Source organism: Semicossyphus pulcher, unplaced genomic scaffold (genome assembly GCF_022749685.1).
Source record: "Semicossyphus pulcher isolate SPU_LCO1_2020_fin unplaced genomic scaffold, fSemPul1.0.p SCAF_22, whole genome shotgun sequence".
Classification (NCBI taxonomy): Eukaryota; Metazoa; Chordata; class Actinopteri; order Labriformes; family Labridae; genus Semicossyphus; species Semicossyphus pulcher.
Genome location: NW_027211696.1, coordinates 17,848,306 through 17,865,899, shown reverse-complemented (window position 1 = coordinate 17,865,899; position 17,594 = coordinate 17,848,306). Strand labels below are relative to the sequence as shown.

Here is a 17,594-nt window from a genome sequence, read left to right as displayed (position 1 = left end):
CAGATACAACTTCAACAAGAAGTGAAAATCCAAAGAAGAAGAAACAAACTCGACGCTCAGATGAAGCAAACAGTCTGAAAAGGAAAGCGACCGTCAGCCAGGAAAATCAGAAATTACAACCATGACAAAGGAAGCCAACCGTAGACGTCTCATTAAAGTGAGAAGCATCCTCCTGCAATTACCATATATGGCCACTAGGTAGCACCCAAGAGAACGAAACTGAAATCTCTAGACGGACAGTTTAAAACAACATATTTTATTCAAGCTATTAGCTACCGTTAAACAACAGCTGATGTTAGCTTGTCAATCGCTTCCTAGCTAACATTACTGTCAGCTTGCTAACTTCACAGTTAGCTGGGAATTTATGCTGTTGTTTCTTCCTTCTAACACTATCAAACAATAATGTTAGCTGTAAGTTGCCTAATGCTTACATTAGCTGTTTGTCCTGGTAGCTAATCGGTTGTTAAAGATGTTGTGTCCCTCCAGTTACTGCTTCTAGAATAATCTACAACTGTAAAGAAAATGGACAAAGATTTGTAAGATTCTCTGCATTTATAGGATTTGCAACCTTTAAGACTTTGGTATATTTGAGGAAAATGGCTTTCATGTGAATATCGTGAATGTACTCGTTTGTTTTCTTTCAACAGTAGCATGCTAGCTAACGTTAGCTTTCCGGGTGTGAATATTTATTGAGCCACCATCAGTGGCTCCATCTCCGCCTCTCCTTCACTCTCTCATTGGAGAGCTGACGTAGTCCTCCAGATTTTAAATCCTCAATATCAAACGTTTTTGTATTTCATTGCGGCAGCTCCGATGAGTCTGTGAGCTGTTTGGGAGGTTTACGATTGGATCTGAAATACCCTCGCATGACCCAATAATCTGGACCACACATCGTGATCAACCAAGGGCTTTATCGTTCTACAAAGTGTCTGGGAGCTGATATTCTAGTTTGGTAAGGGGTGAATTCCAAGCTAACGTAATATCAGTTCAGTGATATCATGTGAATATGGTGAATCATCAGGAGGGGAAAATCCAGTGAAAATCAGCCTCATCCTCCTGCAGTCCGGCCTAAGGGATGAACTGTATGTCCATAACAGAAATTAAAATTAAACTTGTTTTTCTGCTCACAAACCGGACTTACTGCAGGGCAGTGTGGCTGTTTTCAGCTCTACGTCACACAAACTGCAACATGCATGATCTCGGTTTGATTTATTTGCAAAGACAGAAATACAAATAAAGAAAGCAATCTCATTTACCACCTTCCAGTGTTGCCATAGTCTGTTAAACCACAAGTCAAGTGTTATGACAGACTTTGTCTGCTTCGCTGGCATGTCTTAAGGGAGAGCCGAGGAGGCGTGTGGTGTGTGCTGAGCGATGACAGATGTGGGACGAACGCTGAAATGCATCTCCTTCTCTGAAATGGTGTGTTTTGGGTTGAGCGCGGTTGCTGCTGACCGGTGATTATGCGGCTGTATGCATGCAGACGCACAGCCTATGTTTGGTGTAGCTCACATTTGGGTTTCTAAATGGTGCGTGGATTCATTCCTGACATTTATGAATGAGGGTTGTGCCGAGGGTTAAGTAAATAAAGCCATCAAAGTGGGGAGCGTGCGAGGAGCCTTCGCTGCTTCCTCTCTCACTCTTTCATTTTCTCCTCCGCCTGTAGCTGTGTTTAAATAACTCGCAGGGTTTTCTATCAATGTAACTTATCGAACAGGGGGAATCGATGCGTGACACAGGTCCTGCTCCAGCGCTCTGTCACAGCTAACTGCTTCGTCTTTGATTTTATAGACAGCTTCAGGATTAATGGGCATCCAGAGTCAGATCAATTGACTTCTGTGTCGCCCTTTTTCTCATTACCAACGCAGGGAATAAATACCAAATGGCTCTAAATGGACCTATTGAACTATCAAAAGGCTTTTATTTTAGCCTGTGTGACATTGTGTTATGAAAAAGGTTAAGTAATGAGCCCTGTTTGTGCTTGTGTACCATCACAGAAATACACGTAATCACAAATTAAGTCTAAAAGGTTCCTCAAACTGAGCTTCCACTATCATGTTTACAATCTGTTCATTATTCTGTCTTAGTAAATCGCTGATACACTTGTCTTGTCTTGAGGGCATAGAAGTTCCCCTTTATAACGGTGTGATCGCTTGATACTGCCTTTAGGGGAATTGTTGTTTTGAAAAGTGCATGTTGTTCCCACAGCTGATTATTCTGAAACCCAAATAGTCCGTTAAGCGCCACATTGGATTACTCAGGCAGTACGTTATCTCTGTCCCTGCTTCCACAGACTTAATGGCAAAATATCCCAAGACACCATTTTGTGAAAAGTTGGTGAAACTTTTCTGGCGTGGTCGCATCAAAATGGTGCAAGCTAACACCGCTAGCAAACACGGCCTAACCCAGCCGTCATTGGGCGAGAGGCGGGGTTACAACTGGACAGGCCACCAGTTAATCTCAGGGCTGACGCAGAGACGGACAGTTTGGAGTCACCAGTGAACCTAACGAGCATGTCTTTGGACTGCAGGAGGAAGCTGGAGTTCCCCGGAGAGAACCCAGGCCCACTATGTCCAAACTGGGATTTTAACTAGGAACCTTCTGGCTGTGAGGTAACAGCGCTAACCACTGCAACATTGAAATAATGCTGAAATCTAAAATCAGTATTTAAGTAATTGCCCGACCCTATTAGCGTTCGGGTAAGGGGGTAGGGGGAAAGAAAAACAAGCTGTAGGAACCATGAGAGTTAAGATGGGTCATCAGCTTTAGATAAACCGGTGGCATAAGCCCTGATAAATGTAATCGGCCCGGCCGCTTCTTTGCATCTGTTCAAGTGTTTCAAACAGAAGGGAAATCAATGGTAACTGATTGTCTAGCTACTGTGTGGAGTGAAGGCTACAGGGAGCAATGGAAAGGTTTGTTTAGTTCCTCCAGGGCTGTGCAGTCACAATCAATTTCCCTGCAGCAGCCAAGAAAAGGTCCAATGGATCTCTAAAATACCCTGAAAAGCAGAAGTAATAAGTCATTCTTGCAAGAGTGGATGTCAGATCTGTAGACTCGTGAGGGAAACATTGTGGGACGTTTGTTGAAAACGTAGTACTTTTGGAATTCGATCAAAACGGGACAATGGTACGCCTGTAACAAACGCAGTTTGAAGCAGCCGGGTTTCGCTCCAAATGTGACACAAACTTTTCAAAAAACATCAAACGAAAATGGCAATTAATTTGTGTTTCCGACCATTACCACCACGGGAATAATAAGTGTAACTCTAGAAAAATAGATGGCAGCACTAATTCTCCAGTTGGGTGCCATTTAACCATTGTTGAATTACAGGGCGAAAAAGATGATGTCATTCAGAGTTGTATCTTGATTTTATGGATACATGTAGTTTTGTAAGTCACCCATATGTAATTATTTTTTCGTAATATTTTGGGGGGTTTTTTCCCAATTTTTTTGGGCGTGTCTATCTTGATGCTTTGAACCATAAAATGATTACCATGGCTGATTCTGAGATGTAAAAAAAAAAAGATGCGTCCTTGATATCAGACAGAGGAAGAACTAACTTCTAGCCATCAACTGTAGAATTCCATCTGTTGCTAGCCATTTCCACTGGTTGTAGCTGGCATGCTATTTAACCTTACATGCATGATTCGGTTGATACCATCTCTGTATAGCTGGAGTTAAAAAAATAACTTCATTAAAGTGTTTTAGTTATGCGCTTAAAAGCTTAAAGCAGTCGTATCATTTCCAGCCAACAAATGTAGCTGTAGCTAGCCTACCAATAGCCGCTAGCTCAGTGATATGCTAATAGCACCGTCTCTGACTGACTCTTGTTGAAACGAGAACCTCAGTTTTAAGGCCACATACATGATATATCTCTAAAAGACAGAGGCTAAAACTTTGTGTCCTAGCCAAGAAGGCAGCCTACTGCTTGGATGTGTAGAAACGTAAGAAAGGAAAAAGTTAGCTAACGTCGTAGCTATCCGTATATTCTAAGTTCTAAATCCTGTCCTTGCAACCACCCATGAGCATTTCAAGATGAGGTTTATTTTTCACAATATTTGGTTGGTAGAAATGTGATTTTATTTAAATAATAAACTGTATTAAATGGAAGCATATTTCGCTTTCAAAGCAGTAACACCAAGAACCCTTCGTTTGGTGCTTCAACCTTTTTATTTAGAGTACGTGGTAGCCAGCAGGCAGCTCTGAGTTTTTGGAAGAAGATCCACTACAAAAAGCCAAATCTGCAGGGGTGTGAAAAAACATCTTTGATGTCAGATGAAATTTCACTGAACAGCACAGTACAATCTGATCGCAGGCTGGCGTCCTCTGGCAGGCTGATCTCTCTGGATCGTTCCACCCACAGGACATGCAAAGTGCATCTGTGCTCCTGAGAACGTGTGTGTGTTTGTGCGTCTGTGCACGTGTCTATAGGAAGGAGCTAAATATTTAAGAGAGGTGGTTAGACTTAATGATTAGATAACTTTTAAGCATTCGGCACAATGATGAGTGCAGTGTTGTAACATTATAAATGCCAATGTTTAAAACAGTGATTTAAATAGTGATAAATGGTAGTAATTGTACAGTATATTGGAGCTATAAAGTGGTTTATTGAATGCCACATTAAAGAGAAAAATAAGCTCCCTATAAATCACCCGTTGCCTGTTAACAAAGCACAAACACCAGCTCTGCTCTGCCATCGCAGTCTTTAAAAGCAGTTCTGGTCCGTGTCTAAAATTTGGCTTTATTGTTTTGCCATGTGTTGCGGCTTTCATTATGTTTGTAAGATAAGGGAACAAAAGGAAACTTGTCCAGAATTAGGCAACAACAGGAAACGGTAATCACTCACACACTGTGCCGCTGCTTGATAATGACCGACTTCAAGGAAAGTCACGAGAAGTTGAAAGAGACGAGGCCGATTGTTTATTGTGGCTTCTTTCTCAGTGTTTGACCTTCTATGGTTTCTCTCCCGCTCTGCCTGCTTTTGTCTCAGTTTTTCCTCTCTTCTCCTGAAGACTGTTCTTCTGCTTATTCTCTTCGTCCTGAAGAGAATCACACCTGCATGCTGTGTCCCTTTTTGATGGGAATTTCCAAACCAAAAACCCAGGAAAAACCTGTGTTTGCAGTTAGTTGTACAGGAGCAGAAGACAAGACAAAACAACAACTACTGTAAAAGTTGCAGCTGCTTTAATGAATGCTTTTATATTAAAAATGGACAACTGCAGTTCACCCACCTCTACGAAGAGTTTAAGCACATTTCTGCTTGTTGTTTTGGTCTTCCTGACACAAATATACTGTTGGTAGAGCCAAAAAGGTCTCATAAACCTACTGAACGCCTAGCTGGTGAACATAGTGGAGCAATTAGCGGCCAAAGAGACAGATGTATATTCCATTGGAGATGGTGGAGAACAAAACAGAGCTAAAAGGAGAGTGAATATTGTTCAAGTGTTGGAGAGAACTTATTTATGTCCCCAAAGGAAGTCATGTAAAACCTGATAAATTACCTCAGGTGATGTCACACGAGTAAGCGTCACAAGGGTTAACGTTTGGAGGACTCACGTTGAACGGTTTGGAGTTAGAAAGAAGCGAGTGTACCAGCCTGTTTCTCATTACTGCTCGAGGCTAGCTGCTCGAGTTTACATCAGCTGCCACTAGTTTAAAACACAGTGGAATCTGCAACTGAACTGCTGGTGTTGCATTGTGGGTAATGTCTGCTTTGGGTGTTACCAAAGATGTAGAATGTGCATGATAAAAAAGACGATGTCTCTGGTTGTGCTGCATCAGTTGCGATGACTTTTTAAAACTCTGCGTCCTATTTTTCTTTCGGACTATCCGGACGTCAGTGTCTAATTTCTCGGACAATTAATTTTGCACAAATAAGAAAATAAAACATGCTTTGATCTTACACGTCTGCCATGGTGTATATAATCTACAGAGGCAGATGTATGATTAATTTAATGTATTTTAAATTTTGCAGATTTGTAGTCACACACTAACAATGAGTGTACTGTGCAAACACATTTATAAGGCAACCCGCTGCTCCTGCTGTGTCTGTTTCCCCCTTTAATGCTCCCTCCACTATAGCCCTGCAGACTGTGACCTTGTTTCCTGATGAGCCGGTGCTCCCACTCTCTGCTTCTTATCACAAACGGGACATTGATGGATGGCTGAGAGTAGCTGTTCGTCTGTTTAGGGCACGAGGTCAAGGCGACAGTTACTTTAGCCAAATGCTGTTTGTTTTTTTTTAAACAGTCACCTCGGGCCGATCGCAGATCGTTAACGAGGCCTGTGAGGATTGTAAAGAAAGAGGCTTTTCAAAATAAACTGCTCTTACATAAGTATCAATTTATTACCAGTTCTTTATATTTACATTTGAACCATGGCTTTTGAAGATTAAGAAAGACCCTGCAAGATATGAACAAATATCCGTCAGCTAATTCACATTATGCAGCCATATGCCCACAGGTTATGACGGATTAGGAATGATTTCGCACTCAATTGAGGCCGCAAAGGATTCAGAGAATCAAAGCCCCTCAGACAGAGACTATTTTGGGCTGCAGCTAATAGTTCTTGTCAGCCGTAATTTTTAAGTACTTTAACCAATTCATTGTATAATTAGGTTAACAAAATTAGCTCATTGCAAAGTCAGTCAGCAGGCGGTAATGCAATAAAGTTATTAACATTCCAGATTTATAGAACCATTAATATGGAGGTGATCCGTCTTTATCACAGTTTTCTTCCTCGGTAAAAAAGGCATTAATTAATAAAGGAAAATAGGCTCCAGCGACATGTTCAGTTGCTCTACTGATTTTTCGAGTGTGTGCTCAAATACACTAAAAGCAAAAGCTTAAAGACGAATGATGTGTCAAATTTAAAGGTACCTAAAGTAAAAAGGTGGTTAAAAGAGAGGGTGTACGTCTAAAACAATACTCTCAGAATTACATCACATCTCAGTGAAAGTCAAACAGCTGATAAGAAACGTTGACATATTTGACAAGTTGCCAAACTGTCTTAATAGTGACACTATTCACACGACACAATGTGGGTCACCTTGCTAACAGGTGAGTGAACTTTAAAGGGTTAGAATTAAGGAAACAGAAAATATGCGACCTGTCCTGTTTGTGCACATGTCAACTACATAAGGATCTTTGTACCACTTGTTCTGTGACTTACATAATGTAAAAGAACACAGTGATCTCCATGAACGTGCCCAATGTTCTGCTGACTTAAACTGAGTGCTACCAGAATGCTAGCCGTTTGAAATACACAGCCTATTTAAAGGGTTAATTTAACACCAATGTTAAAGGAGATGCTAACCAATACTAAGACCTAAATGTATAGAAGCATTATAGAGAAAGAAATGATAAAACATGCGGTTTGATGTCCTGAAACGTGTAGAAAATTCAGCAAACAACGCCGCAAGGGTGCAACACTGAAATGGCCCAGACAACAACAACTGACCTATGGACTATCATTAGATTGGGTGCAGATATTCATGCTCCTCAGAGGATGGATTCCACTTACTTTTCTTATCCTCTGACATTTCCTTTAGCACCAGCAGCAGCTAAAATGTTCAGTTATCAAGTAAAATATCTCGACATCTATCAGATTGATTGTCCCAGAATTTGGTGCAGATATTCATGATCCCCGTAGGATGAATCCCACTTACTTTTGTTATCCTCCAAATTTTCTCAATCGCCATTAGCAGGTCAAAATGTTCAATTATCCATTGAAATATCTTAACATCTATCTGATGGATTGGTACACTATTTGGCACACACATTGAAGGTCCCCAGAGGATGAATCCCATCCTCTTTAGCTTCACCAGCAGCTACAGATGTTTAACTATCTAGTGAAATATCTCTACATCTATCAGATGGATTGGTACAGTATTTGGTACAGACATTCCTTTTCTGCAGACCATATGACTTTAGCAACTGTTCCTTTAAGTTTTGACTGAATGTCTTCACAACTATTGGATGCATTGCCATGAACTTTGGTAGAAACATTCCTGTTCCCCTCAGGATGAATTAAAATTACTTTGGTGATCCTAACGTTTCATCTCACGCCACCATCACGTCAGAATTCACATTTTTCCAATACTTGAGTTAATGACCTAATACCTGCAAATCTGATGGCATTCCCATCAGCCTCGGTTGCAGTTTGTGTTTGATGCTCATAGGCAAACTTTAGCACGCTAATACCCCAGACTAAAGCCCCTTCTACAAACGCTTTGCAGTCCTGAACTTGCCCAGACATTACCTGGAGGAACTGCATGTGTGAAAGGGCAAGTCAAGACAATGTCCGAACCTGCTTTGTGTTTAAAAACAGTTTAAGATCATTAGCACGGTAAACCATATACCTGCTAAAGTAAACATGTTATTTTTATTGTGTGCATGTCGTCAACAAACACAACTACACCTACAAAACAGCCTCACATATCTGTGCTAGCATAGTTAGGAGCCTTGCTCTTGTTATTTATAGTCTGAGACAACATTTAAAAAAGAATCCACGAGTTCTTTCGTGATCAAGTCAGTGGAAGAGCGGGCTGAAAAAAGATGAAAACATTATCTGTGCAAAAATAAATTGAACCAAAACAACATAAGTTACTAGCTAGAGAAATGCAATTACAATCATACTATATAACTTCCCCAACATGCTTAAATCGCTTAAACTTGACATACACAAGACAATTTTTAAAATCAGATGCCATGAGGAATATATTAATGAAACGCTTTTGACTCTCCCTTTTCAATTGTGGGGGATGATCATGCTCTAGGGCTGCAGTGCAGTGGTTAGCGCTGTTGCCTCACAGCTAGAAGGTCACTGGTTCGGGCAAGGTGGGCCTTTCTGTGCAGAGTTTGCATGTTCTCCTCGTGCATGCGTGGGTTCCCTCCGGGGTCTCCGGCTTCCTCCCACAGTCCAAAGACATGCTTGAAAGGTTAACTGGTGACTCTAAATTGCCCATAGGTGTGAGTGCGAAAGGTTGTCTGTCTCTGTGTGTCAGCCCTGTGATTAACTGGCGACCAGTCCAGGGTGTTCTCCCGCCCTTCGCCCAATGACAGCTGGGACAGGCTCCAGCCCCCCGCGACCCTGAAGCGGTATAGATAATGGATGGATGGATTATGCTCTAACTTTTAGTTCCCTTCTTTTTGGGGGCTTTGGAGGATGTAAGCAGGAAGCAATGCTAAAGTAGTCAGCTAACTTTGGGCTACAGCTTGTGCCCTGTTTTTTAAGCCTGTGACTGAGTACGTGTTGCCCAGTTCGCACCATTAAAAGTATGCAGAATTAGCAGATATATATTTGCTAAGTGCCCATGAATGTACAGAAAACTTAACACTGGATTACTTTTATGATGAAGCAGTTCTGTACCATAAGAAGTTGAAATTATTTATGGTTTTGTTTGCGATGGATATTTGAGAAGATGATTATTTCCTATGAAAGTCACACTGAATCTATAAATAAATGCTCGATTTGATTTATTTGCATATCAAACCGTCAGAGCTGTTTGCTGCTCGAGGGGCATTTCTCTTTGTTCTCTATGAAAACAATCATGTGGACTTGAAAAACCCCTGATGAGTATTTGCCCTGCGTCTACTTATCTGCTTGTTGACTCGCGATCGTGTCTCCACTGCTCGCTGACTTTGTTCTCTGGGCTATTACGTTCACAAAAGTGCATTTTTAGTTTTTAATAAGGGGTTCATGCACCGCATCCCAGCACACTCATAGTATCCCTCTCTGTGGAGATGTCAGGGGACTCCTCTTTGGGGAAAGTTCCTCCTCATGTCTTAGATCTTTGTTTCATGAGCTGGAAATTATACGATTCAATCCATCATTCTGAGTATGGTTCAGTTTTCCACATTTTCATGATTGTGTGGTTTCATTTTAGACCAACCTTTGAGTTGAGTAACTGCCTGGTCATATGTCAAACTTTATGCGTCTGTCCTCATAAAACAGCAGTGTCCAGATTGAACCTTATGATTCAGTGCTCATGATTATTTTCTGATCCTGAAGGCAAAAACTGTGTGTGGTTAGACTTCTTCTTTTTATCATGGTTTACAATTTTGAGGGCAAAATACCCACAAATGTTATGCTTTCTGTTTGTGCACCCGCTTATCAACAAAGTACCAGACTGTACAATGGAACGATTTGGCTCGCAGATAAAACTGTTGACAATTTTAGGCTAAATAATTTTAAGAGTTTATAAATAAAAGATGCACATTGATAAATTTCTTGGAAATGTTTTGGACTGTTTTGTGTAAAATTAGATTAAAGAGATTATTTTTGAGCACTTCACGGTTAACATCAGACTCATTTATCTGCCACTGGGGCTTCAACTCAGCCTGTTTTATTCTGCGGTTCCGCCTCAGCGCGGACCACTCAAAGCTGCTTTTACACTACATATCACATTCACCCATTCACACACTGATGGCAGAGGCTGCTACGTAAAGTGCCCAACTGTCAATCAGATATCACATTCATACCCGTTGGCTATGCCACCGGGAGCAACTTGCCCAAGGACACTTCGACATGTAGCCTGAGGGAGCTGGGGATCAGACCTCCGACCTTCCGATTGAAAGACGACCGACTCTACCACTGAGCCACAGCCGCCCCAATAGCGTTCCGGCGTTCCCGAGGCAAAATGTGCGTGAGGTGTAAACAAATAGCACACACACAGCGCTGTTCCGCCCTGCCTCCGTTACTACCTCTGATGCCGGCTCACCGTAACGCCTCCGTGTGTTCTACATAGAAGACGGAACCTAACAGAGGCGTAATAATCCTCCAACACATACAGCTATGCATGTTGTTTCTCCCGTTCCAATATTGTGACGCACACAAGTGTTTTCAGAAATATGCACTCCAACCAACGGCGGGCAACACGTCGTCATAGCAACACAAAGCAGCGCTGGACAAACAAGTGGGACACGTGGTTAACCTCAGGAAAAGGTCGACATTTGGTTTGGTTTAGTCATAAAAACAACTCGGTTAAGTTTAGAAAAAAAGGTCATAGTTTGGATTAAACTAAGTACGCATGTTATGATACTTAAATGTACCACCTTGGTTACATTATTTAAGCCATGTAAGCGACAACACTTGTGTATCTTAAGAATAGTCAATGGCGACTTTTGGTAGTTGAATCCCCGTCTCCTGCGTGATAGTCTTGTGTTGGTTAAACCCATCCAACGGCCTCTACCATCACCAAAAAAACAAACTTTATTGTTGATACCGATTCCCTTGACTTCCTCCTGTCCTCCTGTAAGTCTTAACCGAGGTCACCATCTCACTACAGACTTAAATATTGGTCGTAATGAACTGTTGCTATTTTTTGTTAATGCATCAATAACTTTAATTCAATGATAAAATGAATCTGACATGTTTGTGCTGTTATTTCTGCTTTTTTATAATGTGCAATTTTCACCCACGATATATTAATAACAGCAAAATGCTACACACCATGTTTGTGTTAAAATGAACCGTGCTGTTTTCTGTGCATCCAGGTGTACATAATGGATGATTTATTATTAGCATTAATATCATTTTTGTATCTATGTATCACTAATTACCCCTTTTCCTTTCCTCTGACTATTTGAGCTGTTGTAATAGGTGAATTTCACCCAATAGGGGATCAATAAAGTTAATATAACTTTTCTTATCCCATCTTAAATGAGCCGTTCTTTTGGTACTTTGAAGTTTAGTTTGATGCAAGCCCTTTTGTGCTTTAACTCTACGTAAATGTATTACTTCTACACTGTGGTATACCTGCTTTTTCTCTTAATACTTCCTCCACCTCTAAATATATCAAAGTAGAGGAGGGCGTGTCTCTTGGAGGATGCCCCGCCTTCTTGCTCCTCCTCCCCGCCCACCTCATTACCCATGCGGCCACCCAGCGGACACTTTGAAGTCTGCCTGTTGTGATCAGTGAGCTGCTGAAGTCCGGAGCGAAGACACGCACTGGGACGTTTCCTCCTCTCATACTTGGGATCTACAAAGTACAATCTGGTCTTTCTTGCCTTTAAAAGAGGAGACTGAGTCCATTTTGCGCGCTGAATCTCACACTGTTGGACTTTTTGTGTTTAAAACTGGAGTAGGAGTCGTGTGTGAGAATGAAGATGCTTCACACGGACTGAGAGGCTTCTCCGTCCTTCGGGACATTTCAGGACGTCCAGCTGTGTTTTTTCTGGGGGACATGATTCATGTCTGCATGGATTACATTTAAACACCACCTGCGAAACATTTCGGACTAACAGTAACGCACGTCCTCAGAGCGCAGCGCCCTCTCTCCAATGAAATATCTCCCCGCTGCGGATCGACAAAGTACGCGGATCGAGCTCAGTGAGACCAGCAACGGTACAAAGTCTCGTCCCGGTGCCGTGGTCTCGTTGTTGACCCCTCTGGACCCTCTCCGGCAGGCAAAGCGGCTTCCTATCCGAGTGATCAAGATGTTGACTGCGCACACTGGACACTTGCTACACCCGGAATATTTACAGCCTTTGACGTCCGCACCAGTCAGCATCGAGGTATTTATTGACTTTTAAATATACTGCTCTTTATTAATTTGCAATGTAGTGTTTCTGATTTCACAGCAGTGCGGTGGAAATGTAAAGATAGCTCTAAATTTATCGCACTGTCATCCGGTGTGACAGCAGAGATAAATCTTTAAATTCCTAATTATAAAAGTATTATACTTTATTGACCGTCACTTTAAGGATATATAGGGCATACTCTCTTCCTCACTGTGTTATTATCACACTAAATTACATGGTAGGTTCTGGTGTGTCGTTAAGACGACAACGGAAACGAACGAAAGGGACAACTTAGTTATGTGTTTAAATTCGATCTGGAGATGTTAACGGTCAAATAATCGAATAGTCATTTTACGAGAAATGAACACTTTTACGAAAATCTATTAATTGTTAACTTGTGTTAGATGTTTTAACTCGACTTTATTGGTTGTCTACAGTTTGTTAGACATTACAGTCATAATAATATTTTTTTTACGTTATGAAATGTAGAATAATTACCCCTCACTTCGACAGCACAGAGCCTACGGGGATGTTGTCAAATGTCTCCTTTGTTTAACCAAAACTCTACATTCCCACTGACTGACTATATTGTTGAAATCCTCTTGTTTTAGAAGCTGGAAGCAAAGATTTTTTTTGCGATTTTTAATGTTTTCTTTTGCTTAGAAAATGATTGAAACCGTTGTTTTGCTGTGGATTCATCTGGACAATTCTGCAATCAATCATTTGAGCTAAAAAAAAACAGCCATTTGCAGACTATCCTTTTAATTCAGGGAACAAAATGTGGGCATTTTGGATTATTTTCATAGAAAATATATCATATTAATAGCTTAATAAACTAAAAGTTATGGGCAGCTCGTATTATATCTACACTTAACAGGCCTACAGATGACCTCATCCTATTGGTTCATGTTGTCAGGGACTTTTTGCCAAAAATGTCTCTGGGCAGAATACAGTATAGAGAATACTCACAAAGCTAATCAGAATCTCTATTTTCTTGCAGCTGGATGCCAAGAAGAGTCCACTGGCCCTGCTGGCTCAGACCTGCTCTCAGATCGGTAAACCAGACCCTCCATCCTCCTCCAAGCTGGGCTCCTCTAGCGGCCAAGGGGACAAGGAGGCCGGCAGTCGCTCATCCAGCCTGAAGCATGGCGAGCGCCGCCCCTCCCTGGATGATAAATGTAGCTTCAAGCCTTACAACAAAGGCAGCGGAGACTCTCGCAGAGACGGAGTAACCAGCAGCAGCAGCTCCAACAGCGATAAAGTCGGGTTTAGGGTGCCAAGCAATAATGTTAATTCCAGCACTAATGGAAATTCAACTACAGGCCAGCAGTCCTATCCGCCCCACGCTGCTTCACCCAGCTCTAGAGCCGGCAGCAGCACTCCGCCGGGACACTCTGAGCCCCACAAACAGAGCCAGTCTCCAGGTGGACAGCAGATTTCACACTCCCAGACTCAAAATGGAGACTCTGCACATGAGCAAGGCAGTCCTACGAGCACGAGCAGCAATAATAATCATCTGAAAAAGGATGGTGATGTAAGCAAGAGGAACTCAGACAGCCCGCATGATGCAAACTCCAGCCACACTCGAGCCAGCACAAACTGCAGTAACGGCAGCTCTGACGGTGGCTCCAACCATGACGGAGGTAAAGCAGATTCTTCCCAGCCTAACCTCGGCCCTGGACGCATTACTCCCATTTCTCCTTACAAGACGAGCACGCCTCTCTTCTCTCTGCCCTCCTCTAACATGGGCTACCACGGATCTGTAGTGGGGGCGTACGCAGGATACCCGTCTCAGTTTGTTCCTGGGCTTGATCCGACAAAATCCAGCCTCGGCGTGGGAAGCATGGGAGTCCCGGGAAAGCACCCTAGCTCCAGCCCTCTCACAGGTGCCTCCCCTCCCTCCTTCATGCAGGGTTTATGCAGGGACCCCTACTGTCTAAGCTATCCAAGTGTGTCCCATCTGGGAGGAAGCAACTGCAACTCCTGCATCCACGACCCCTCCTCCTCCCTCAAATCAAACTTCCCATTGGTTTATCCTTCCCATCCGCTCCACTCCCTCCACCAAAGCTCCAGCGTGTCCTCCTCCCTCTCACACCCCCTCTACACGTACGGCTTTATGCTCCCAAACGATCCCCTTCCCCACGCCTGTAACTGGGTCTCAGCCGCGGGGCCATGCGACAAACGCTTCACCACGTCAGACGAGCTCCTGGCTCACCTCCGCACACACACGGCCCTGCCTGTGGGGATGGACAGCAAGCTGCTCGCTGTTTCCTCCTCTGGACCTGCCTCCTGCCACCTTCACCTCCCACACCAGAGCAGTCCGGGCTCCATGCCCGGCTCCCTCTCTCTTAGGCCTCCTCCAAGCCTGGGATTAGCTCGCTATCACCCTTACAGTAAAGTCCATCTGCCCCCCGGACCTTCCTCACTCTCCCTGCACTCTCTGCCCACCACAGGCCCGTATTACCCGCACTATGCCCTCTACAGTCAAAGACTTGGATCTGCATCTGCTCTGGGCTACCAGTGATGCACTATTTACTGACATGTTTAAAGGACTGGTTTGATATTTTGTGAAATGAACTTGTAAGCTTTCCTCAGCAGAGACAGGCGAGAAGATTGATACCACACTCTTATATCTTTCTCTTAAATATAAAAAGTTAAACCAGCAGCCAGTTAGCTTAGCTTAGCACAAACACTAGCAACAAGGGGAAACAGCTAGCCTGGATTGATACAAAAGTAGCTAAATCTACCTGCCGGAACCTCTGAAGCTTTTTATTTACACAATATGCCTTTTTTGTGAAATACATACAAGTGCAGATTGTTTGTTACGACTTTGTTATTTTAAGAAGACAACAAGAATCCCGGCCAAAAAATATTTCAGCACAAATACTCCCGATAGTGTCATTGTTACCACCGACTATAGATAAGGCATGCTGTCGCCCATTGGTTTGTGAACCTTTTGAAGCCTTGAGTTTTGGCTGTTGCCATCTTGGTAGGTCTTGGTGACTTCTCTTTACAACTAGTGGTATCGCCCCCTGCTGGCCATTGGAAAAAATGCAGGTCTAAGGTTTTTCTGTTTCTCAGAGCCAGGCTAGCAGTATCCCCCTGTTTCAAGTCTTTGTGCCAAGCTAGGCTAACTGTCGTACCATTCCATCTTACTTTTTGCGGAAAAGGCCGATAAGCATATTTTCCAAAATGTCAAACCTTTCCTTTAAGCTTGAACTTAATTGTGGCAAGTTGCCGCCTCCTCTTGACTTGAGACTGGATTCAAGTGGAACTAGGATGAAAGTGCAAGTCCTGGATTTTGACTTGAGTGCATCTTCACCCTTTCTTTACACATTATATTTGAGAAGTGGTGTTTCTGAACAGGCTCCTCCTAAAGATCATAGGACTCTCGCATGTCTGCACATTGCTGGGATACTTTTGCAACAGACATGACTGGCCCTTCGGTGACTCCTGCCGCCCTGTGGGCTCGGCAAATTGACGGTTGGACGCTGAGTAATAGCACCTGGATGTTCAGGGTGTTCGCTGCAAATGATGATGATCCAGTGCAGGAAAATGTAGAGCTGTGGGGACGGCAATAAGCTACTGCCGTGGACCGATGTAAGTCCGGCCACAGTCGCTTTCTCCCTGCAAGAGATGCATGTAAGCTTGACACACCTAACTGTTTATTCAGCCCCATGGTTTGTGATGATTTGTTTTGGTTCCTTATGTTTTAGTATATTCCTACTGAGAAGTTGTATTTATTTTTCACTGGGAATCTGGCTTTTCCTGTTTACCATATAAATCTATTCTCATTTTACAATCCGCTCAGCTGACATGTGGGAAGCCGGATGACAGATGCTGAATGTGTCGTGTCTTAACTCTTCTTTCAAGAATGAATGTTGAAATCACGTCTCTCTCTCTCTGAACTCTTTGGCTTTTTGGAATTTTTTATTTCAACAGCGATGAAAACTGAGATGTGATATTTTATATGTAAATTGGAACACCCTGTGGTGGTGTCACGTTAAAGGGGAGGTCATATTTTGTTAAATAAATCAAACTGAAGATGTATTTTTCTGTTGTCTTCATTTCTTTTCTCCTTTGACGTCGTCAGTTTCTCCTCACGACGCCTCGATCCGAGTACATTATCAGCAACTAACTTTTTTGAGTGCTATGTTTCCGCTGTAAACATGATTTTGATTATCTAAGGGGAGTCTGTTGCTTTTAATTTGTCCACTTCTCATTGAAACCGGTGTGAAGAGAACTTTACCGTGATGGAAATACTCCAATCACAAGCTGGTATACTTCTTGATTCAGACATATTACTTGATTACTTGGTACAGAAACCAGGGAAGCAACTACCTACTTTCTGAGGGGCATGCAGACACATTACAGGCCACTTTTATTACAGACTTTAAGTTTAAGTTACATATTACAGCAGGTGATCAGTTACTGATTGGACACTGCATCTGATCAGACTTATCAGATACATCACAACAGCACTGTCGTGTTAAATCTGAGTGAAGACATTTAAACTCAAGTGTATCACTCCCAAGGTGAAGGAGCGGACGGGCGCCTAATCAGTGACGTGCCTCTGTTATTGATCTTATCATTTACACATGCACGAACAGCTGTTAAATACAGGAAATGCCCACTCGAAATAATTTTCCCACCATTGCTTTGGCGCCCCCTCTAGCGCAGCGCCCCTATGCGCCGCATATAGTGCATACCCACTTTTTGCGCCACTGACAGAAACTACACGTCGTTAGCTTGAGAACAAAACCTCTAAATAACAAATGCCTCTGATATCTGTTCTCTGCAACATCTGACATTCAACAAAGCTCTACCTTTGGGCTTAAAAGGTCTCTTTTTACACCATTATATCTGCTTCTTTAAACACATACAACCAATCACAAGACTAAGGGTGATCTCCAAAATCGTCCCCATCTCTATCTTGGCTTGCTTTTCTCTCCACTTTACCATTTACGCTGTTGGGTGAAATCGAACAAACCAAACAACATGTGAAAACTTCTGACGGTGGATTTGGGAGCTCTGTTATACTCTGGGCAGCCCTTTTGCTGGCATGGTTTG

The 17,594-nt window shown here is 42.7% G+C and overlaps 1 protein-coding gene across 1 annotated transcript; it reads left to right on the top strand.

The window, feature by feature from the left end:
* Positions 1-11,962: 11,962 nt before the first annotated feature.
* LOC138602033 (zinc finger protein 703-like) lies at positions 11,963-16,562 on the top strand. Its single transcript, XM_069673397.1, has 2 exons — positions 11,963-12,518; positions 13,525-16,562. The coding sequence occupies exons 1-2, from the start codon at positions 12,285-12,287 to the stop codon at positions 15,046-15,048; spliced, it is 1,758 nt and encodes a 585-aa protein (XP_069529498.1). The 5' UTR covers positions 11,963-12,284; the 3' UTR covers positions 15,049-16,562.
* Positions 16,563-17,594: the final 1,032 nt, after the last annotated feature.

Bases quoted from the DNA above. Each gene is read 5' to 3' on its own strand.
- LOC138602033 (XM_069673397.1), top strand. From the start codon at position 12,285: ATGAAATATCTCCCCGCTGCGGATCGACAAAGTACGCGGATCGAGCTC. The intron at 12,519-13,524 runs GTATTTATTGAC...ATTTTCTTGCAG, and splicing joins CCGCACCAGTCAGCATCGAG to CTGGATGCCAAGAAGAGTCC.